This window comes from Coffea arabica, chromosome 1c (genome assembly GCF_036785885.1).
Source record: "Coffea arabica cultivar ET-39 chromosome 1c, Coffea Arabica ET-39 HiFi, whole genome shotgun sequence".
NCBI classification, from domain to species: domain Eukaryota; kingdom Viridiplantae; phylum Streptophyta; class Magnoliopsida; order Gentianales; family Rubiaceae; genus Coffea; species Coffea arabica.
The window spans coordinates 53808467-53830401 of record NC_092310.1 but is presented as its reverse complement, the minus strand read 5'-3'; the positions used below and the strand labels follow the sequence as shown (position 1 = coordinate 53830401).

The 21935-nt window shown below is 38.1% G+C and overlaps 5 protein-coding genes across 12 annotated transcripts; 3 read left to right on the top strand and 2 right to left on the bottom strand.

Annotated features, from left to right (window-relative positions):
- LOC113728903 (small ribosomal subunit protein uS8-like) lies at positions 1-1527 on the bottom strand. 3 transcript variants are annotated; one of them, XM_072077862.1, is made up of 4 exons: positions 1390-1527; positions 833-980; positions 553-713; positions 1-343 (listed from the first exon to the last, which is right to left on the bottom strand). In XM_072077862.1, the coding sequence occupies exons 2-4, from the start codon at positions 963-965 to the stop codon at positions 245-247; spliced, it is 393 nt and encodes a 130-aa protein (XP_071933963.1). In that variant the 5' UTR covers positions 966-980; positions 1390-1527; the 3' UTR covers positions 1-244. The 3 variants fall into 3 exon arrangements, with proteins under 3 accessions (XP_071933963.1, XP_071933964.1, XP_071933968.1); XM_072077863.1 differs by having other exon boundaries at positions 833-983; positions 1390-1521; XM_072077867.1 differs by having other exon boundaries at positions 1362-1512.
- A 2295-nt stretch (positions 1528-3822) lies between these two features.
- LOC113728910 (histone H4) lies at positions 3823-4372 on the top strand. The gene has a single exon (XM_072077859.1). The coding sequence runs from the start codon at positions 3889-3891 to the stop codon at positions 4198-4200; it is 312 nt and encodes a 103-aa protein (XP_071933960.1). The 5' UTR covers positions 3823-3888; the 3' UTR covers positions 4201-4372.
- Positions 4373-5612: 1240 nt separating this feature from the next.
- On the top strand, positions 5613-9407 carry LOC113728890 (ACT domain-containing protein ACR9-like). 2 transcript variants are annotated; one of them, XM_072077837.1, is made up of 6 exons: positions 5613-6040; positions 6421-6639; positions 6737-6842; positions 7602-7953; positions 8498-8782; positions 9011-9133. In XM_072077837.1, the coding sequence occupies exons 1-6, from the start codon at positions 5887-5889 to the stop codon at positions 9023-9025; spliced, it is 1131 nt and encodes a 376-aa protein (XP_071933938.1). In that variant the 5' UTR covers positions 5613-5886; the 3' UTR covers positions 9026-9133. The 2 variants fall into 2 exon arrangements, with proteins under 2 accessions (XP_071933938.1, XP_071933936.1); XM_072077835.1 differs by having other exon boundaries at positions 5615-6040; positions 9066-9407.
- Positions 9408-10692: 1285 nt separating this feature from the next.
- LOC140004288 (uncharacterized) lies at positions 10693-16496 on the top strand. Of its 5 annotated transcripts, none has more exons than XM_072077846.1 (12): positions 10765-11346; positions 11558-11642; positions 13349-13542; positions 13642-13724; positions 14233-14278; positions 14371-14427; positions 14568-14622; positions 14696-14796; positions 14896-14959; positions 15038-15171; positions 16128-16303; positions 16436-16496. In XM_072077846.1, the coding sequence occupies exons 1-11, from the start codon at positions 11269-11271 to the stop codon at positions 16299-16301; spliced, it is 1071 nt and encodes a 356-aa protein (XP_071933947.1). In that variant the 5' UTR covers positions 10765-11268; the 3' UTR covers positions 16302-16303; positions 16436-16496. The 5 variants fall into 5 exon arrangements, with proteins under 5 accessions (XP_071933952.1, XP_071933947.1, XP_071933942.1 ...); XM_072077841.1 differs by having other exon boundaries at positions 10766-11346; positions 16128-16330; XM_072077851.1 differs by lacking the exons at positions 16128-16303; positions 16436-16496 and adding an exon at positions 15715-16023 and having other exon boundaries at positions 10693-11346.
- A 2511-nt stretch (positions 16497-19007) lies between these two features.
- On the bottom strand, positions 19008-21899 carry LOC140036428 (THO complex subunit 4A-like). The gene is made up of 5 exons (XM_072077831.1): positions 21600-21899; positions 21351-21521; positions 20675-20743; positions 20411-20595; positions 19008-19536 (listed from the first exon to the last, which is right to left on the bottom strand). Exons 1-5 carry the CDS (start codon positions 21765-21767, stop codon positions 19368-19370), a joined length of 762 nt encoding a protein of 253 aa, XP_071933932.1. The 5' UTR covers positions 21768-21899; the 3' UTR covers positions 19008-19367.
- Between the last annotated feature and the right edge of the window lie 36 nt (positions 21900-21935).

Sequence of the window (21935 nt, the reverse complement as noted above, 5' to 3'; positions counted from 1 at the left end):
TACCACTTGTAACTTGCCTTGATATTGCAATGGATACCAAATTCATCAACATGCACGCTCAACCAAGTCTTAAAGCAAACTAACAATTCGAAAATGTCCCTGGCAAAATAGGATTCCAGCACAAAATCCACGAATTCTGCACATAACAGCTGCAAAACTTTTTTTCTGAGCTACAGAAAGAGAACTCTGTAATTTGAGAGCATGAAAACTGGATATTCCTGAGATAAGAGGGACGATATCTGTTCTAGTAAAAGAAGCCGAGCATTTTCCCACCAACGTTTTTCCTTCGAGCTTCCTCATGATCCATAATTCCCGCAGATGTTGTCAATACAATGTAACCAAACTGCCAACAAAGTGCCAAACAATTAGACCTTAATGCCAGACCAGTCAGGTGCCAATCCATATCATGAAAGGGGAGAAAGGCGGGCGAACAAATGTTCTTGGATAACTCACCAAAGCTATTGACTCATTTCAAAGTTCAAACCTTGCACAACCCACAGAATTGCTATATCAAAATTAACAAAAACAGCAAAAGGAAGTTTGTGATTTAACCTGTCTTGAGGGGAGCAGTCTTGCAGTCCAAGGCTCAATTTCTTTGACACAAACATCAAACCGAGGGCTAATAACCCCACACTTGTTGAGCCTCCCATTCAATTCAACCACAATTTTTCCAGCTCTATGGTCATCAACATACTCGAATTCTCCTATATATCCTATGTATGTGACATATAAGAAATTACTATAAGTTCAACATGTACTAGCACTTGTTGTATGATGAGCTGTTGCAATTTACAAATCAAGAAGCAAGAGGAGATCATGGAATGGAGCAAACCATGCTTCTGCATGACCAGGAGGAACTTGATAATCACTTTTGAAGAAGGCCTGATCATGACTTGCCTTTTCCCTCTTTTTTCCGCATTGTACATGCTTTTTAAAGCATCATTCAAGACAGAGACTCTCACCATCCTTACTAGTCCAAGCTGCTAAGCAAAACTATGTCATAAATCAATTTGTTCAAGCATGAACAAAATAAGAAGTAGATTAATAATGCTTCAAACTCATGTAACATGCGATCAAACAGTGCAAATTGCTAAACTGTTCGAAAATTTAACTGCAATAAAAGCATTTTAACATATTTAACCAACAAAAAATCGGCTAAACTCCACCCAAAAGGGCAATCGTGTACCCAAAATTTACTCCAATTTCCCATCAAGAAGGTTTTTACTTCTATTTTCTAATTAAGCGCCAAACTGAGAGAAACTGTGATCTCATGATTGCCTACATTTAACGTAGCCAAATTTCATATGCAGATCAATTGCAAAAACATGCAGGTAAAGTGGCCGCGGAAACGAGCTAATTACATTTATTCTAAGGACTAAGAGATCTTACGCCGGCGAGGGCGACGGCGGCGAGGTCGAGATTTGGTACTGCAAAGAAGAGAGCTTCCTCCACTCTTCTGCTGGGAAGTCTGACGAGTGACGGCCGTCAGTACCAAGCAAGTAGGGCAAAGCCTTGGAAAAATGCCTACCATATGGAGAGTTACTATTGTTAATTTGTCCTTGGGCTGAAAACAGCACAGCTACTATTGGGCCGGGTCCAACTTTTAATTGCATTTAATCGACGTGGGATGAGCGCTGTTTGCTAAAACTTCAACACCTTTTTATATATTGTTTATGAACCCAATAAAACAAAAAGATAGAGGTTTGTATTATGGGTTTGATTCATAAAGCCCATAAGAAGACAACCAAAGCGCATGAATAAAAAAAAAAAAAAATGTTGAAGAGGCGGCCTATTTCATTTTTTGCCAACGAGACTTTTTTTTTTTTTTTTTGGAAAATGTTTTAGAAGAAGTGTTTTACAATTGACTAACCATTAAATTGTACCATTTCCTTATGCTAGAAAAGAATGAGTTGCAGTCAAATGAGGGGTTTGAATTTCAACCACATGGATAGAGATTGTTTTGGAAATATGAAATGTTATGTAATTTTTTTCAAACTTTTCGGCACAACTGAAAGTTGCATATGTTTAGATATATTTATCGAAATGCCCTCATATGATACATTAAGACAAGACAAATTAATTGTATTAACTATTAAAGTGCTGATTTCTTTCTAATAATGCGACAGTTTATTATCACTTCTGTGTTTGCTTACTTATAATGTAGCACATTTTTGTTTCAAGTAAAGCTATAAACTCCCAACAATAGATATAAACTTTTTTTAATGAAGTGTTGCATTTTTTAAAATAAATTGAGTACGATTTTATAATAAAATGATACCCTTCCTTTTTTGGTTGGTAGGGAGGGGTATATAATGATTCAAATTCCATGTTTGCCCTTATATTCACGTAGTATTCCATTTGTATTTATCGTTTAGATGAATTGAGCGGGTATTTCTCGGTTAAAATTTGCCCTTTACCTATTTTTAGAAAAGAATCTAAGCAAAATATTTGATGACTCTAAATCAGTGGCAAAGAGCCAAAGAATTAGTTAAAGGATGTGATCAGGGCAGCAAATGTATTAACATAGAATTATTTGCACAATGAAGTATCTATCTATCGAAATAAATTATAATTCGCAACTACGTAGACCCAAAAAAAAAAAAGAAAAAGGAGTGCATAGAAATAATAATGAAAAAAATGCAGTATCACAATGAATGTAGTGGTAGAAAATTTTTTTTTTTTAAGTAAGAGGTTTTGACATCTTTAACTTACCAACTATTTTTCCTCTTAACTTACCATTGAATCTAGCCCTCCCCTAGTTGTGTTGCTAGAAAGTTTGACATCTTTAATATTTATGGTTTATCAGGAATTGTGATATATTTAAAGGAAAGTGCACGTCAATTTGTCTGTTAATAAAATAAGGAAAAATTTTCCTCTAACATTTTATCTAGACTGTTGAAGTTCACGTTGTGCTTGAATGAGATCTTAAAGATTCTTTTAAGTCCACCATATCAAACACAACAATTTAGGATCAATTTATATGTGTTACGAGTAGGAGTGCAAAAGATTCAAGTTACTCAATTCGAATTCGCAAGTAACTTGCTCAACACATCAAATTTAACTCGAGCTTAAACTATTTGTTTAAGCTCACAAGTCAAGTTTGAATTTTAAATTTTTATACGGAAAGGCTCAACAAGCATATATATATATATATATATATATATATATATATATATATATATATATTTATATATACATATCTTAAAAGTTTGTATATTTATTATGATGAAATGTCGGCTACATATTTATTTAAAATTACATGTAAAATATTAATTTTTATTAAATAAATTTAATTAAATTTGAATAGAATTAATTAATTTTGATTAGATTTAATTATATTTAATTAAACTCGAGTTTGAGTAGTGTAAATTGAGCTCGAGTCTGAACTTTTTAAAAACTAAACCAACTCAGAGTACAAAATCAGTCATTTTATCCCAAGTCGGACTCGACTGGTGGTACCTTTGTTACGAGTTACAATTTCTGGCTACGCCTTGCTCATTTAATAGCCTTAAATTCACGTTGATTAAAAAGGTCGGGACTCTGAGAGAATTCTGGATAAAAAGCATATATACAGCGCGAAAAGTTTACAGCACTCCTCTTTTCTGTTTCAGCGAAAAAGCACAATCCGAACCTTACAAACTAAACGCACTTTCTACCGTCGATAACTCTATTATCTACGGTTCAGATCTAAGGTCACGTACTCGACGCGCATTGCAAATTTTAACCGTCGATTGAAATCAGTAAGCCAACGGTTTAGATTCACTCCCCGCTACAATTCGAACCTGCTGCCTCATCTATATATTACCAACGCCACTCGCTCCTAGGTAACATTCAAAATTTTATTTTCATTCGTAGAATTGAAAATCTCCTCTCAGCTGCTCTGCAAAAATGTCCGGCCGTGGAAAGGGAGGTAAGGGTTTGGGCAAGGGCGGAGCCAAGAGGCACAGGAAGGTTCTGAGGGACAACATCCAGGGCATCACCAAGCCGGCAATTCGTCGTCTGGCCAGAAGAGGTGGTGTCAAGCGGATTTCGGGGCTGATCTATGAAGAAACTCGCGGAGTCCTGAAGATTTTCCTGGAGAATGTCATCCGTGATGCAGTGACCTATACCGAGCATGCTCGCCGCAAGACTGTAACTGCTATGGACGTGGTTTATGCTTTGAAGAGGCAGGGTAGGACTCTTTATGGATTTGGGGGTTAGGTTTCCTGTTGGGATTTCGTTTTCGTAGGGGTCCGAAAGTATTGTAATAGTTCATTTTCTTTGTTGTGTAGTAGTTAGATTGGGTTGGGGGGAGAGTTGGTAATTCTCAGACTCGACTTACCGTGTAATTGCTCATTACTTTTAGAGATTAATAGATCTGAATTTCCGGTGATTTGCCTCTGCTTTCAATGATAATTCTCTGCAGTTGCTTAATTTTGGATTTCAAATTTCGCTGTTCCTGCCTTGAGCATTTGCAATAAGGTCAAAAGCAATATTTAAAATTTGCAAAAATTCTTTTTCTTATTCTGTATCATTTTGTGCATTGTAGCGCTTCTGTGCTTCTGTTTGACTGATTTTGGTGTTGTTATGTCAATGATTGATTGCTTCGCGTTTATGGTTTTAAAATGGCTGATGCCAGTTTTAGTTACTTTTGGTGTATAATTTGCTGGCCTCAGAGTTACTGGCGTGTTCCATTTGAGATTGAGACGGAAAATACTCGTGAAGAATTGTAGTGGAGTTGTTCAACCTGCATATTTCAGCTAGAGAAATGAAATTCGAGGAGTCCTTCCATCTTCCCGTGGTTTTTCATCACTCTTCTATTGGTGGATGCTATTTTTCAGCTGTTGAGCAACAGCTGTATTGCGATTGGTTTCAAGGGTGGGGAATGCACAGCAGATTGTAGGGCAGCAGTATTAGCATATGTTCTCTTGCCAGGGCAGCAGTGTTTCGGACAGGCTAAAACGGATTAGTTTAGTTGTCTCTACCATGTGTGACACTTGAGTCACTGGGAGGCAAGGATTACTTTGTCCTTTTCTTTTTTGAGTGAACGTTTACTGCTCTTTCATGCTACGAGCCAATGAGCAAGACGATACGCTACTGTTGCTAGAACTTTAGCATTTGAGATTGTGAAGTTTTAGGGGCGGATATAAATATTTGTTTCAGATGTTACAGAAAATCAGGTACCTCATCCCGTAAAGGAGTTGCTTCCGGCGCCTTGTTTACAAACAGTAGGCAGCCACCATAGTTTGAACTTTGAACCAATTGACAACAATGACAAAAAGGCTTTCTTTGTTTAATACCAAAGACACAGCCTAAAATGGCAAACATGCCTGGTGTTAATTAATTCATTCATTGCAAAACTATCATATACCTTCAAGAGAAACCTAGAAGCAGCTGATGTGTGTGCTGCTTTTCGTGCCTCACCTCCAATCGCACAGTTATATTACTCTATATATATTTAATTTCCAAAAAAAAAGAAAAGAAAAGAAGAAGAATTGCTTATTGTGTTGCATTGGTGGTGTCCTGTAATTTTTGGGTTATAGCTATATAATTTATAAGTCCGTGCTTAGCTTAAACAAATGCCACGTGTCATCTATTATCTTCACAGCCACATATCATATGAAACTCGCGAACTCGCCTTCCTTTAACTAGCCACACTGCCGACGTGGACTATCACCCCGAATGAGAGACTGCCGCCTCACCTCCCTCGAGCCGCTCCTCTTTCCATCACCAGCTCTTTCTTCATTTGTATATCCATCCGACTTTCTCTGGATTCACCACCAACCCACCCAACAATTTCTTCTCCCGCTCAATCTGTGAGTTTGTAAGCTCTGGGTGGTTCACACAACAGCCAGTCTACTCTAGGCTTTGCTGTTTGGGCTGGCGCCACCGGCTTCAATTGCCGGTATGGGTTTGCCCAGCGATGACGCCGTAGTCATACACAAAGGGAAGGTACCGGGCGACCCTTACGTCATCACCGTGAATTGTCCCGATAAGACCGGCCTTGGCTGCGATATTTGCCGCACAATCCTCGACTTTGGACTCTGTATCTGCAAAGGAGGTAGTATCCCTTCTTTTTCCACTTCTCCATCGTCAGTATTTCGAGTCTCATTTTATTACTTATCGAATGTTCATAATTCCAATTCCAGTTTGCTGTAATTGTGTTCCTTCTGAGCTTAATAGCTAAATCATTATTTCACATGCAAAACGTAAATCGTCTTTCCTTTGCTTGAAAACCTATGAGGTTTGATGACAATTGCGTTCATGGGTTTCCACTGGAATTCTATCATATAATGAATAATTAGGTCGTAGATGAGAGATTGAAGATTAGAAGAAGAAATGGCTTTTTGACTTCTAGTGATCTATATGGTTCTACTGTTTGAGTATCTCTTTTAGCATATCATATTCGGCTCGGCTGACTGGTATTTTCCTTTGAGCTAGATATTACAACCGACGGCAGATGGTGCTACATAGTATTATGGGTAATTCCTCATGCAAGATCACCGGCTGTGAGATGGCCAAATTTGAAAGAGCGCCTTTTGTCTGTCTGCCCATCTTGCTCGGTTTCGTTTTACTTGAACCAGCCATCTTCGATCGGTACACCTTCTCCAGTGTATCTATTGAAATATTGCGGCCTTGATCGAAAAGGGTTACTGCATGGTAGGTACTCCTATATATGCTTACGAGTTACAACTAGGTGTTGGTTTCTCATAGGCTTCATTTTCTGTTCTGATTTTGTTTTAAAACATGTTCGTAGATGTCACTCAAGTTTTGTGCTATCTTGAACTTACAATTCAGAGAGTAAAAGTGACTACGACACCAGATGGTCGTATTTTGGACCTCTTCTTCATAACAGACAACTTGTAAGTGTTTTATTTCCTTCCACAATCATTCTTTTCTAGTGTGCATTTCAGCAAGAGATACACGAATTTTCTTCTGTTTCCCTCATCCCACTGGCTGTTTGTGTTTTCACATTGGGCAATAAGTTGGGGAAATACCGTGTCCAGACTCAGATCCTTTCCTGGACATATCTGGTCTTATCGTGACATGTATTTCCTGCAACATTTTCTTTTTTCTTTTGATTGCATTAAATTTTCAGTTATTAGTTTTTGTTTAGATTGTTGCTGAAATGTTCTGTATTTTGATTTTCTTTCGCTCTGATGTGGTTACTTCACGATAACCAAGATGTATGCGTGGTGTTTTGGTAGAAAATGTGCTCAGTGCTATAAAAGCATTCGTCTGCCTATTATGCTGAGACAAAAGAGTAGAATAACAATTTTCAATATTCAACATGGCTTGCTCATTTTCAAAATTAAGGATGTCAACCTCTCATGGTTCTTAAACCTGTTCAACAGTCATAGCCGCTTGCAGTTAGCTCACCTATTTTGACTTTGTGGTTATGACGTCTTTAAATGGGCATTATCATAGTAACTTCTGTTCATTAACCAATCTTGTGATACAACTGTTACCGTAGAAGAGAGTAACCCCATTTAAAATCATAGTTTGAAATGTGATCAACTCCTTAATCTCCCATGGTAAGGGCATAATTCTTGTTTGGACATCATTGAATTAATTGTAATGTCCATGGACAAGAATAATGTTTTGCACTTCTTAATTTTCAGGGAGCTCTTACACAAGAAAGAAAGGCAAGATGAAACATGTGCCCAACTACAAGCTGTTTTAGGTGAATCATGCTTTAGTTGTGAACTTCAGTTGGCAGGGTCTGGGTATGACAACCTTCAGAGCATGTCTTCCCTTTCTCCTGCTGTCGCTGAAGAATTGTTTAGATATGTGCTGTCAGACAAGGAGATTCGCGCACAAGCTCTAAGCTCAGATGTTACAAAGTTGAAAAAGTCGAGTGTAATAGTCGATAACTCCTTGAGTCCGGCTCATACATTGCTTCAGATTAACTGTGTTGATCACAAGGGTTTTCTTTATGATATACTGCGGACACTGAAAGATTATGGTATACAGGTGGAGATATTTGTTCCCTCGTTCATCTTTAAATGAGCTTCTCATACTTCCACCTTGCTAATCTGAAAAATAAACTACTAGACTTCTTTTCACATGATTAACTCAAAACACTTTCTAGTTATTTTGGGCAGCACATGGTTGGGGCTTCCTCAATTTGATTTGGAAAATTTTCCAGAGTTGTACATTTACCTCTGGTCTTCCTTGCAAAATAGATAGAAACATCGCTCTTTGGCTGGAATATTCGCCTCTTCATTTAGCTACAGAATAAGCAGCAGGATTTGTCCTTCGCTTTTCTTTTCTAGGCTTTAGATTAATTAAATATTAACTGGTGACCAATGCAAATGGTTAGATTTACCCAGTCAATAGTGTAGTTTGGTTTGGTGGCCCACAATCTCTTGAGTTAGTTTTATTTTTTTAAATTATGTTTTATCGTCTGTTCAGGTGATGTTACTAACTCGCTAATTCTGATAGATTTGAATTTTATCATGATGATAGTTTACGTCAGGCATTATCTGCTAATACAGATGGTTTGTTGATTTATCAGATATCTTTTGGCCGATTCTCTCTTGTTAATAATGGTCATCGGGAGTTAGACCTCTTTATCCGACAGAAGGACGGGAAAAAGATTCTGGATCCTGAGAAGCAGGAGTCTTTATGTTCTCGCTTGAAGGTGGAAATGCTTCACCCATTGCGTGTAATTATCACAAACCGTGGACCAGATACCGAACTTTTGGTTGCCAACCCTGTTGAGTTATCTGGAAAGGGCAGACCGCGGGTGTTCTATGATGTCACGCATGCACTTAAGACTCTTGGGATATGCATCTTCTTGGTAAGACAACACGTCATTGTACCGACCTTACTGAATTCTGGGAGTGTGTAAACAATTGTGGAGTCTGATAATTACTATCATTTTCTATGGATTAAAAAAGTGGATAAGCTCTGTAAGGATGCAAAGTTTGGATTTAAACCAAACGCTTCCTGATAACCGTCACATATTAGTTCTGAATATGCTGGCATTGTTTCAACTTCTTAACTGAATGCAGTCCTGTCTCTTTAGGATCACAAGATTTGAAGTTTTAAGAGTAATGATGTCACGATGACTTGATTTGTAGGCTGAAATTGGAAGGCATCTAACAGCTGATCGTGAATGGGAGGTGTACAGGTTCCTTTTAGATGAAAACTGCAGATTCCAATTATCAAATATGGTTGTAAGGAATCAGATTGTAGACAAGGTTAGAAGAACGTTAATGGGCTGGTGAGCTTTCTGTTTGTTTTCATTTGGCTCACCAATGTGGTTTCCCTTCCTCTAGTTTTGCACCCAAGGAGATCAGGAACTCATTTGTACAGCTTCTTTCTTCTGATAATTCTTGTTTATTCTGGAGGTTGTTTAGAATTTAGATGCGATTATTCTGTAACATGTTCTTTTCCAGTAAGAAAGTCTTCATTTTCTTTTACTTCTGACGTGCAATGATTTTTCAAGATGTTTGTTCATATAAAGATGCTACTGTGAGTCAGTGCTGTTCGTGGGGTTGTTTGGCCCCTACATCATGTGTTCATGGGAATTTAATATATGACGCACTGAGAAAGCCAAATGATATCTTTTGCTGTCAATGATCGCAGAAGCTTTGGCCACGTAAGAGATGTGTGCAACAGTAAGTTTGATCGGTCCAGGAGATGTCTTTTGTCTTAAAAATCTTTCGTTCATAGCATGCTGAGAGGCTGCAATGCTTTTTTAGCATTGCTGCTTTCATTTATTATGCCTTAGAAGTGCTTGCCTTCGATCCCTTATGCTTAGGTGCTCGCCTCCTGATCCTCTTGTATCGCCTGCTGACTTCCAATGGGGGTATTTCGGCTATTTCACCGTAAGCTGTGAGATGATATTGGAGTTTCATGATTTCAGTAGACTGCACATAAAACAAAATGTTTAGAAGTTACAAATATAAAGAATATATGTCCATGAAAACACATGAACGAGTTTCACTGATGGAATTTAGGCAGGAACTTCTGGAGTTATGCGAGTCTTGCTCTTTGACCTTTTGTGCGTCTTTACACAAATTTTCAAGAGTTAGCTCATGGCTTTTTGAAGCAGTTGTTTTCTGCTGGGATGGGACAACATTCGTGGTTATGTTTTGTTCCTCCGCGTGTAAGTTGTACCTCGTGAGAGAAAAGAGAGAACCACGTGGCAAATGAGTCGCATGATTTCTCTATAGCATGTCTCCTCTAATTTGGCCAAAGCTTAGAGATGGGGTCAAAATGTCAAATGGTACAACAAATAAGATTCCACGAGGGAATCAAAGGTTGAGGTTCCATAAGGGAATGAAAATCCTAAATTTATTTTGGGATATGTATTTATATATTTTTTTGCCCCCGGGGGGGGGGGGGTGTTCAATGTTTAATAGCAGCATTTAAGTTCTGACTGAATGTGTATTTTTCTGGAGATTATGCGTGATTTTTCCGGAAATCAAACGCAGAAATATTTTTACTACTTTGTCCCCGTTTGTTGAGTTCAATGTATATTTTGAAGCACCACAGATAATGGAACCGACAACCCCTGCTCACTAAAGACGAATAAGTGGTGGATCCACAACCAGCACAGGCCCATCACCCACCGCTCTCTGCCTTTTTTCCACCCAGCCAACCTCACGGAAACGCGTTCTCTGAGAACCTCATCTGCGGGCGGTGGGCCCATCAATTAAATCGGTTAACTTTATCCAAAATCCCTCATTTTTAATTTTTTACTAGAACTGTTAGAAACCCACGTGGAGGAGACCCAAATAGCCCACGTCACCCATGACCGTCTCCATTTGGGATACTGAGCATCGCTTCTCAGTCACGACACATGCGCCAATTATGCTTTGGAAACTACTCAACCCAACAAGGCCTTATTTGGAAGTACCTTTTCGTCCTTTTCGTATATCGAGAGTGAGTAAAGTTGGTCCTGTCTGGCACCCCAAACGAAGCCTCGAGTTCTCTTTCAGGAGCCAACTTTGGGATACCTTCGCGCAGACACAGTAGAAGATTTTATACACGTTAACATTTTTTTCAAAAGCGATGATTTGCCGGTAAAACGACGTCAGTTACAGATTTGAATAGTCAATTCCACCGTAAATCTTCAGCTTAGCAGCGAAACATTTTGTATTATTTGTTTTATTTATCTAAACGAAACATTCTGTCTTGCGAATTCGCATAATCCAGATTTCACGATTAGATTAGGGCCTTTTCTTTTTGCTTCATTTTGGAGTGCCTTTTGTTTGTTTGTTTTTTTTTTTTCTGGTGTCAAATGATCGTTTCCACCGGAGAAAAAGTCCGATCAGAATGATACAGGCGGTGATTTCTGGAAGCTCCGCTTATCTCAGAGCTCTTACTCAGGAAATCGAGAAGAAACTCCAACGAGTACGTGCATATAAATTTACATATCTAAATAGTTAAGTTGCATATCAGTTTAGTTTTTTATTTGATTACTGTTTTAAAGGAAAAGGATAATTACACACACACACACTTCTAAAGCTAATGCCTATATATATATATATATATATATATATAAATCAACTTCTCAGGATTGCTTGTATTTACGAAATTTTTTTCCCTTGATACTTTTGCATAGGCATTAGCTTCGGCACCGCAAAGGCGGAATTTGTTGCAGGAGTTGTTTGCGGATATAGCTTTAGAAGTAGATGATCGAGCGAGAGGTAACTTCAAAAGAATATTAATAATTATTTACTCCTTTTTTTTGTGCTTGAATAAGAGATGACAGCATATTTATCTGTGTGTATTGGTGGCAAATTCAAATGAATTACTTTTTTTTTCTGTTCGTGTTTGCTTGTTTGCATTTCAGTACAGGAAATAATCAAAGTTTCAGTTGTCGATGTAGATAATTCGTTCATAAACATTAGTGTTAAACAGCTGTTTTAGATAGTAGGATATGAATATAAATATATGTAGTAAATGGATAGAGATCGAGTTATGTTGATTTCCCTAAGAATTTGAATTTTAATGGCGCATACTAGATTTCCTATTGATGTATTGGTATTATTTGCATTTACTGTTGTATACATAGCTGCTAAGCTCATGAGGATGATGGCTAAATTGTACAGATGATTTTAGTTATTGAATGCTGAAATTCAGAAGTTCTTCCCATACTGGGACTTTGAGACTTTTACTTTATATTCTTTTTTTTCCTCAGTTTTATGCTGATAAATCTATCCTCTTATGTTTTATTTTCTTTCCAATAATTGGTATAAATGATCTTGTATTGAAGCATTAAGCAAAAAGGTCAGGCATTATGCATTGTTTCTTCTTTCGTTTTATGAGTCATGGCCTGAAAATTTTTAAATGATTCTGTGGCTATATTTTTGTCTGCCTTCATTTTAAGTTCATTTCAATCATGACTGAGATCTTTAACTCTTCTGTTTGGACGTATTTGATGGGCCATGGTGACAATAAACAATTTGATGGTGAACATGATTTTTTGTCATACAGTTATCCTACTGTGTAAGAAGAATTTAATGAACCACCTGATGTTCCTGAGTGTTTGTAAATTCTCATCTTCATATGTATATAGAATTAGGGGTAGCTTAAGAGATTTTAGTGGAAACCACAAGCAACCAATTACGATGGCTGAATGACAATGTTTTGCATTTCAAGTCGTTTCTTGCTGAGTTCTGATTGTCATCCCAAGATATACACAAATGGATTAGTGAATGCCTAGGTTATAGAATTTTAATATAATGTAAATGTACCACTTGTCTATACATTAGGTTCTCATCAAAATTCATCCCAAGTTAGATATTGCGATATGCCACTGATACCTGCGAAATTTGTTGTGTACAAAATGCTATCTAGTTTGGACCTTTCATGTCAATGATCTAGTCCATCATTTTCATCTTTGAGGGTGTGGGTATAATCTGTCCTTTTTGTAATTTATTAATTTGATGCCTCATTTAGAAAATTTTGCTTGGTCAGTTTATTTGTTTCCATTAATATGGTCAGTTATTTGTTTTCGTTATTATTTTTACTCCTTTCTTCTCCCTTTCCGCCATTTCTTTTGCTTCCTCCCTTGCCCTCCCTCTGCTTTTGAGAGAGAGAGAGAGATGCCTCTATCAACATATCTCCCCATCATTCTGTCTGCCTGTTTGGGTTACTGTTTTTTGATTAGAAACTTTTTACAGTTCTAACTTATGCAGGGAGCTTCAGGTACTCAGACGACTAAATCTAGACTTTAATGAATAAACTGGGACTTTCTTTAAGACTTTGGAGCCTTTACAATGTTTCTCCCATTTATAATTTTTGTTAATATTCAGTCCAGATTGGTAACTTAGCTTCGATGCTTGTGCTTAACTTGTGTTGCATTTGTTATTCATTTATGTTCTTAATATTTTGTTCAAAAATGAAACAGATATCATTTTCAGGAGGGAAGATGTAAGTTCAGTAGCAGAAGACTATACCGAAGGCCCTATATGCTTTTACAATGTCTTGGCTGATTATTTTGTTTGCATGCCTCAAAATGGGAAGCCAATTTTAGATTTGATTGTTCAACTTTGGAGCCAGTCATTTGCATCTAATATTTTTACCCTTTTGTTCCACAAGTGGGTAAGTAAACTTCTGTTGTGTTATATCCTTTTGTTTTATGGCATTCCCCTGTTATTTGGATATGAAGTGTCTCTGACTTTTATGAGCTCTGCTCTGCAGCTATTTGAGGTTCAACTTGAGAATCCTGAAACTCTTCTTCGTTACTCATCTGCTCTTGTTCAGGGTGCAACAAATGTCTTCTGGTATGATTTTAAACTGTCAGTAGCATCTTACATGCAGGTTGGTTGTGGTGATCAGTAGCTTTCGTTGTGTTATAGGGATGGAACAACCACTATAGTTTAATATAGCTCTTTTTCATGTGCTTAATCTATTATTGTTATTTAAACAACTAAAATTAGGCAAAGTAAAAGCAATTCTGAAGCCTTAAGCAATTAAGATCAGTTCCATAGAACGCTTGTTCTTCCTAGTTTGCACAATATATTCAGGTGTAACAATAACCTAATATGAACTCAGATTTTCTGTCATTATGCAAGAATGGACTTATGTCATCCAATGTCAATTACAGCCAGGCTTTAGATTTCTATTAGAATTTTTATAGATGTGGCCAGTTACTTATGCTGCTATATTTTGTGCCTTTCTGTATGCAAGTAGAGTTCTTTTTTCATACATTTCGTGCTTGCTTATCCGATTTTAAGTTGGGAGAGAAAGGAAGAGAAAGAAATTAATCAAAAAGATGCCTGTTTCTTGCAGGATTGACATCCAATCAAACACCAGGCGTTTTCAAAGTCTCTTTTGGGTCAGTTGCTTTTGTGAGATAAATCACAAATTCTATTCAGCAATTAAGTTGGCAGAAAGACATTCTTATGCTTGTAAAATCATCTATTGCAGTATCTTCTGGAGGATGTTGCGCTTGTTCCTGAGCGGTTGAAGAAGATCCCCTTACAGGTCTGTTGCTCTTGCCCACATGACCTGCTTTGTTATATTATACACATTATGCACATGAAAGAGTTACTTCACCTATAGGGGTCGTTGAACTTAATTTGTCCTTGTTATCTCAATGCTGATTGGTCCTCCATTTTTGTCAGGCCCAACGTGATCTATTTCTTCTCCTTTCAAGGTTTATATTCTTCTACAATGCAGGTAGTCTTTATTGGAGTACACAGTCAAGTTTTGATGGTTGACTTCTCCAGTGTTTGACATGCTCTTTTTGCAGCTGAAAAGCTAGAAAGCTTCTTAAAGCAATTTCCTGATATGCCAAATGCATTTTTAATTGGTGGACCAGCAGATGTTTTTGTCACTGAAATAGCTGATCTGGTAAGGGATGATGTTGTCTTTGTCTACCCCTCCTGGCAACTTGCAGCCCTCGTGGTGCACAAAGTAAAAAGTCTCACCTGTTATCTGCTTTTGTTTCAGCTTCTTAAATTGAAGGTTGAGCTGGCACTGCTACATTATCTTTCCGAGATTAAGGTTCTCCAGGGTACGCATAGCCAAATACGAGTGCACAAGGTTTATCTATTTGCTTTGGCTTTGCAGTAATCTTTTAGGACTTGTGTAGGTCTAGAACTAAGAATGACAACAAGTACAAGGTTGAAGACCTGCTTGTATAGCTTCACTTCTCCTGGTGGTCCAACATATCCAACCAGAGCCGTTCGTCATGCAGCTTGGGATGCCTTAGATGTGCTTTTCCCTGTAAGTATTGTTATTATATTTAATCTGGGGTAACAAGAACTAGTTTTTCAGTCTTCATGCTTGGTGGTTATTTTCCATTTTTGTTCTAGTAAAGGACTTTTTGTGATATGTCAGTTGTATCCTAGCAATTTATTTCCCCTAAATGACAATTTTTTGAGCTATAATTTCTGAGGGCTACTTTACCATTCTGAAAATTATTCCGAATGAGAGAATTTTTTCATAGAAATGGAGAAGCTAACCTGGAAAGTTAGTTCATAGAAATAATTTATTCTATTAGCTTTGTGACAATGGTGAATTTTAGTTGTGCCTCTGCTCCCTTCCCTCGTCAGGCTGCACATTTTATCATGTTCACTTGCGTGGTACTGAAAGTTCTCGTTTAATTATCCGCTTAGGCTTAAGTCATCTTCTTTTGCTGTTACTTGAGGGTTCTGATCCGAAGTACTGTAGGAGGGACTGTGACTCTCGGATAAATAATAACTTTTTAAGTTTAATTAGAATAACTGGAGAGAAGACAAAATCTGAAGATTTATATTGGTTTACTAGAAAATAAAAGCTCAAGTTGTCACTCATCCTTGATTTTGCCGAATGATGAATCTCCTGTGTGGGTTGTGGGCCTTTTGGGTGGCTAGCTGTTGGGGAAAGGGAGAAAAAAGCAAGCGTGTGTAGTTGTGGTTGCAGGTACAGCTACTGTCATTAGCTCAATATCTTCATGGCGTTGCAATTCTAAGACTGATAGTAGGTCTTTGCAAGCATAGTTCTTTTGTTCAAAACGACGGAAGAAGAAGAAGAAATTTTAAGGAGTAAAATAGACGAGACAGTTTTTATCCAAGTGTTCACATAAAGGAAAGGCAGTTGTTGAAAATGTTTTTTTTCATTCAGTTACGAGCATTTGATCTTAAATTGTTGATGCCCTTCCGGTTGAAGTATCTTATCAGGTGAATGATGTTCTTTTTCAGGTGGGCAGATATCTTCGGCATCTCATAAGCCTGTTTTTCCGGTTATTGTATCCATGTTATTGGCCCTCCTCTTGTTGGAATTTTATCGTTTCATGCGTACAAGGCATATTTTACTCTCTTCTGCGGTTGATATTTTCTAGTTGGGATAAGCTGAATAAAGAAAACCAAGAATAGAGGTATACAGCAGTTTTTTGCAATCTCCTGTAAGTTATTCATTTGTGACTAGTTTGGAATTGCGCTTTATTTTTGTCAGCAAATACTTCCATAACTATTTCCTCATTCTTGGATTATGTACGTTTCTGCTCCAGGAGAATTAGCGGGCTTCTGCATCCTGTCTTAGTTTGCAAAACTGAAATTCCATTTTGTACACAGAGCTTGTCTTTTTCCGTTTATCATTTAACTGTCCCCTTCCCCAATCCCACCCCCAGCAACAAACCCCCCCCCCCCCCCCCCCCTAAAAAAACACCAAAAAAAAAAAAAAAAAAGCCTTTTCCCCTTATTATAGTAGTTAAAACCTTTTGCATATAGACCCAGAGCACATCCGTTTCCTCATATGTGGCTGGTTATAAGTATTGGCTCTGCATCCCCCGTACCAAATAAGCCCAAGGGTACCATGTTTGTTATTTAGTGCATTGTACATCATCAACGTACGAATGACCATATTCTTGTTCGTGTGTTTAATAGAAATTGTGGTGAAAATACAAATAAGACTTTAATTCAGAAAAATATAATGCATCTTTTCTTTCCTTACCATTTAAATATTCTTAATAATTGCTTGACGATCAAATTGGAGCAACAATCAGCTAATCTCATGAATTTGGTTCGAACTCACTCCCCCCCCCCCCCCACACCGCTCACACTATCTAAATGGAACGATACTTGCTAGCCGTTCAAAAGGCCTAATCTCATGAATCTGGTTCAAATTAACCATTTGCATACCAACATTTGAGTATGGGCGAGAGTCGTTAAAATGTTCCGCTCAAGTCAATATATCCCATCCAGGGCTATTCACTAGCAACAGAGGGATCACCTTTCCTTTTCGACCAAAGGAAGCATGCAGTTTGAGGACACTGAAATCCAGAGAAAAGTCCGCAAACCTATTAAAGATGGTAAATTCAACTTCTCATAAAAGTGAGCTATATAAATTAAATTCCCATAGCAGATAATATTTTGCACTGCGGTGCACCATACCTAAAACACTAGATTTATTTCATCTATAGAAGATACAGGTTAAACTCTGGCAAAAGATGCATAACTACTTATTTACATCTCCAGAAACAGAATACCAAGAGGTCAGGTTTTCCTGCACTGGCAGCTATAGCGTGCAATTTTCGTTTCAGATCCATTAGATATGCAATACCTACGTGCAGACATGTAGGTTCCTCGCAAGAAAATACCATAGAAGAAGTCAAACAACACAATAAGCTCCACGAAAAAGGTAAGAAGGCGGCAATATTTACATCACCCCGAGCTCAAAAATAGGACCTTTATCCTGCACAAAAACATCTTCCTTATTCTCACCGTGTACAAGCTACATAAGGAGGAAACTGCAGGAGACATCCCCCTCTCTTTTTCATGCGACCCAAAGCACAAACAGCCCAATACCAAGCACAGTTTATCTTCTCTGATCAACATTTTATTTAGTCTTCACTAAAATTCTGTGGCATTCAGTTTTTGCAGGATAGCTTTGCATCAAGAGAAATAACACAAAAACACCCGTTATGCAGAGAATGGATCCATTCAGGAGGCCGACGCAAGAAAAACTAATCAGTAAATCTCACTAGAGCTGTCACCCAGCTGCCAATAGTTGTTGAGCCAAATCCAGAACTTCTATTAGATTTTAAATGAGTAATTCAAGTCCAAAACCAAATTTATCATCCAAGTTACATTGCCATCCAAGTTAGAATCTTCTGTGACACCTCAACTGCCATACTGTACCATGCGCCAGCATCACAAATTCATGCATGCTAACAATCCAGCAGAGCACTACAACTAGAGAAGAATTGATTGAAGCAGTTCCTAAACCAAATAGCCCCAGAAGATCATTATTCTGCTATAATACCTTCAGATCAACCAGAATATGCTATATTGAATACCACTGGAAAGATAAAGGAATTCTACCATGTTATCTAAACCACCTCCAGCAAATAAGGGAACCAAAGGCCTTAGCAAACTCAAACAACACTTCAGAATATTGACCAATGATTCCAATGTGATCTTTTCCTCGATCAAACAAAAAAAAAGAGGCCCTCCCACACCAGTTCCAACAATCAGCATTACATTGAGCTGCTAAACCAGATATAGCATAAGTAAAATACAGTACGTTGAGCTCAAAGGTAGTATGCCACAATGACAAATCTTTTTCATAGAAAGGGAAATCTACAGTCCACACTCTTACATATCTGCCAGTCAAAAAATCTAGGAATATTCAAATGTAACCAAAGTTAGCCAAACTGCCAACTTCTGTCATAATTTTGCAAAAAAAAAAATCCAAGAACCGGTTTGAGTTTCTGATGTTAATTAAGCTTGCCACGCTTGAGCATCAGGATCATAGTATATTGCCTAAAAATTTGCCAAATATTTGAGCAAAACTGCTTTCAGCTTTCATGTTCCCCATACCAAGAGGTCCTTAATCAGAAATTTTCATTAACTGATAAGTATAGCCAAGTCAAACTACCTAACAAATAATCAGACAGACATGATTGTGCTGCAATAATCAAGGGACCATGACATGGAACATGCAGACTGCTCAGACATTCTATAAGAAAACATCCCCATGAAACTAAGGACAGAATCTCAAATAAATAAATAAAAACTCAAAACATAATCGAAGAAAAACAGAATTAGGAAACTACCTTGAAGTTGCTAACCGACAATGTATGACTCCAAAAGCAATCCTAGCATTTCAAAGATAGGGCTTCAGAGTGCCTGAACTTCCCTCCTCTGTTTCCAGGCAATGCTTTGTCTTGATGTGAAAATAAAGTTCAAGTGCCACCTGATCCCCCACTACTTGAATATGTAACCAGTTTTGAGTATGTAAAAACAAAAGGTTCACAACACATATCTCTATCCCAAGTAACATATCCAAATGAGAGGACGAACAATTAAAAAGCCAAGCTCCCAAACCAAGGGTTCTATCTCCCTACAAGTTACTTTCTTGTCACTCTAGAAAAAAGGCTACTAGTACACAAAGGCCACAATAGGTTTATGGCAAAAAGGAATTAGAAGACATCCCTTTGCTTAATTGTCTTCCATTGATTCTTTATGATAATTCTCTAAATCAGCATCAAGAGCTTCTGCAGATATCTTCTCACCACGACCTCTTCCTCGTCCACGACCTCTCCCAAATCCACGACCACGTCCCCCTCCACCTCGTGGCCTTCCAAAGGAGCCACCCCTGCCTTGTCCACTGTTAACGGGGGAAAAAGAATAAAAAACTGTAACAACATCCAACAGCTAAACAAATGTATGTTTCTCCACAGAAAAGAATACAAAGCAAGCACGCAAACTCAACCAGCAAAAAAAAAAAATTCACCAATAACAGAAGCAAAACCAACCTTGTCTGCAGCAACTGACTATGTTACTTCAAAAAAAAAAAAAAGCAATCTTATACACAACAACACAGCAAAGGACCATAGGACCATGTAAACAGTGTGTAATGGACATTGACTTGAAGAGTCATATATGCATGCCAAAACTCACCATCTGTACGCCTCATATAAATGTACACCAAAAATCAGGTTTGAAGGGAAATTTCTATACTTACATATACGAACACAACAATGCTTCAGGATAATCATCCCCACAAAGTTCATGAACATATTAACAACTTCCCACCAAATTTATGGGTAGCCATTCTATATTGTTGAATGCCAATTGATTTCCTTTTTCATCGAAAACTTCTACCATCACCTTTCCCTTCACATCAAGCTTAGCCATGAGCCAAATTTGACATTTTAGCTATCCATTTACAAAATCCATGTGCAATTCAAACTGACTAGTTGTCACAGAAAATTTACCTAAAGCCTGAGATCCAATGACAAAGTAACTTGAAAATTTCTGTCCTAAACATCATGTTTGCAGGGTTAAAGAACAAGAATAAATTTCTCATCCACATCCACATTGAATAAATTTCATAATCAAGACTAAATTTGTTCCATATAGTAGTAGTAGTAATAGCAATAGTAATGATAATAATAATAGTGATGATGATGATGATGAGAATAAGAAGAAGAAGAAGAAGAAGGAACCATGAGAATAATTGCGATTAACACATCAAGTACCTTCTAGGGATTCCATTTGAGTCACCAAAAGCACCACCTGGAAATTGAGGTCCAGCAGCAGGAGTCACAATATTTGTTCCAACGATCTCTATTTTCATTGGTTTACCATCAAGCTGAACACCATTGTATCTCTTGACAGCTGCTGCTGCATCTTGCCGACGAGAGAAGACTATTTCTGCTGTTCCCTAGAGAAAAGAGCTTTCTAAACCACAGCAACACAAGAAGAGTTCTCCAGTAAACCACATTAGCAAACTTGATAAATACCTTTGATCTACCACTCCTGTCATAATGTATTGTAGATCTTTTCAAGTCACCAACCTCAGAAAACAGTTCCTGCAGGAAATAAAGATATCCTTTTCTCTTGAGTAAAAAATTGACAAGGATAACGAACACCACAATGAAATAACTCAAGCACAAGCCAGAAGATAGAATCAAGGATAACATAGTGCAGGAAACGAAACTCCCTCAGCCAGTATTACAACCTATTCTCTATCTTGTACCTCACAATTTGACCAAAATCTACCAGCATACAATGCGTGCTGTCATATTTACCACATATTCATTTGGGAAGTACAGCGCATACAGAATGCATTTAAAACAAGCAAGACACGATGTTCCAGCTACTCCGATGCAGGATAAGTAAAACTAACTGGACAGATTACACTCATTCTGCTTGAAATGTTAATAATTTAAATCGTATTCTTTGTCCTACATGTGATTGAATATACACAAGAGCTTGTTTGCATAAAATTATGCATTTTAAGCCTCGAATCACGAAATTCCAGACAAAAAATCAACGAATTCAACACCAATATTGAACTAATCCACCCTAATAGAGCTAGGTAACCGAATCTCAGATCCTTTCTTTGTGTATGCGGCCCCCCCGGGGGTGGTAGCATCATCAAAGGAAAAAAATATATGCAGATGAAAGGAATATTACCTTGATATCCTCATTAGAGACACCGTAATCTAGATTGGAAATATACAGCTTGGTTCCAGTCTCAATCGCAGACGCTCGGCCGCCGCCGCCGCCGCCGACGCCGAGTTGGCCGACATAGGCCATAGCCTGATCCGAAGAAAACATGTCGTGCGTCCACACCGAGTCAGGCGCCTAAACAACCAAAAAATTAGCTTTTGAACAGTAAATAACCAGGTAGAGAGCAAATTACAAACAGAGATCGGATCTAACCTTAGGAGCGCCGTAAGGAGTGGCTCGATTGGCGGCACGGTTATTGAATCGACGGGAGGGACCGGGACCGGAGCCGCGGCCGCGGCCTCGGCCGCCACCTCCACCACTAGGTTTTTTATTCTGCTTGATTAGATCGTCAAGAGTCATGTCAAGTGCAGCGCCTGACATCTTCAATATACCCTAGGACGGAGACGAGAGGGAGAGAGACAGAGACGCCGTGGGAAATATGGGGTCGAAGAGAGAGAGGAAAAGGGACGGGTTGGGGGAAGGGGCTCAAAAGATACACAGCTCTAGGAAGAAGTAGAGAGCCAGATCGAAGTCAACATCGCGGAAGTC

Excerpts from the sequence above, each read along its gene's own strand:
- LOC113728903 (XM_072077862.1), bottom strand. The coding sequence starts at position 965 with ATGGTGAGAGTCTCTGTCTTGAATGATGCTTTAAAAAGCATGTACAAT. Across the intron at positions 714-832 it reads CCTGGTCATGCAGAAGCATG|GATATATAGGAGAATTCGAG; the intron begins GTTTGCTCCATT and ends TCACATACATAG. Across the intron at positions 344-552 it reads GACTGCTCCCCTCAAGACAG|TTTGGTTACATTGTATTGAC; the intron begins GTTAAATCACAA and ends CTTTGTTGGCAG.
- LOC140004288 (XM_072077846.1), top strand. The coding sequence starts at position 11,269 with ATGATACAGGCGGTGATTTCTGGAAGCTCCGCTTATCTCAGAGCTCTT. Across the intron at positions 13,543-13,641 it reads CCCTTTTGTTCCACAAGTGG|CTATTTGAGGTTCAACTTGA; the intron begins GTAAGTAAACTT and ends TCTGCTCTGCAG. Across the intron at positions 14,428-14,567 it reads TGAAGAAGATCCCCTTACAG|GCCCAACGTGATCTATTTCT; the intron begins GTCTGTTGCTCT and ends CATTTTTGTCAG.
- LOC140036428 (XM_072077831.1), bottom strand. The coding sequence starts at position 21,767 with ATGTCAGGCGCTGCACTTGACATGACTCTTGACGATCTAATCAAGCAG. Across the intron at positions 20,744-21,350 it reads TCTCTAATGAGGATATCAAG|GAACTGTTTTCTGAGGTTGG; the intron begins GTAATATTCCTT and ends TATTTCCTGCAG. Across the intron at positions 20,596-20,674 it reads ACAGGAGTGGTAGATCAAAG|GGAACAGCAGAAATAGTCTT; the intron begins GTATTTATCAAG and ends TCTTTTCTCTAG.
- LOC113728910 (XM_072077859.1), top strand. The coding sequence starts at position 3,889 with ATGTCCGGCCGTGGAAAGGGAGGTAAGGGTTTGGGCAAGGGCGGAGCC.
- LOC113728890 (XM_072077835.1), top strand. The coding sequence starts at position 5,887 with ATGGGTTTGCCCAGCGATGACGCCGTAGTCATACACAAAGGGAAGGTA. Across the intron at positions 6,843-7,601 it reads TTCTTCATAACAGACAACTT|GGAGCTCTTACACAAGAAAG; the intron begins GTAAGTGTTTTA and ends CTTAATTTTCAG. Across the intron at positions 8,783-9,065 it reads TTGGGATATGCATCTTCTTG|GCTGAAATTGGAAGGCATCT; the intron begins GTAAGACAACAC and ends CTTGATTTGTAG.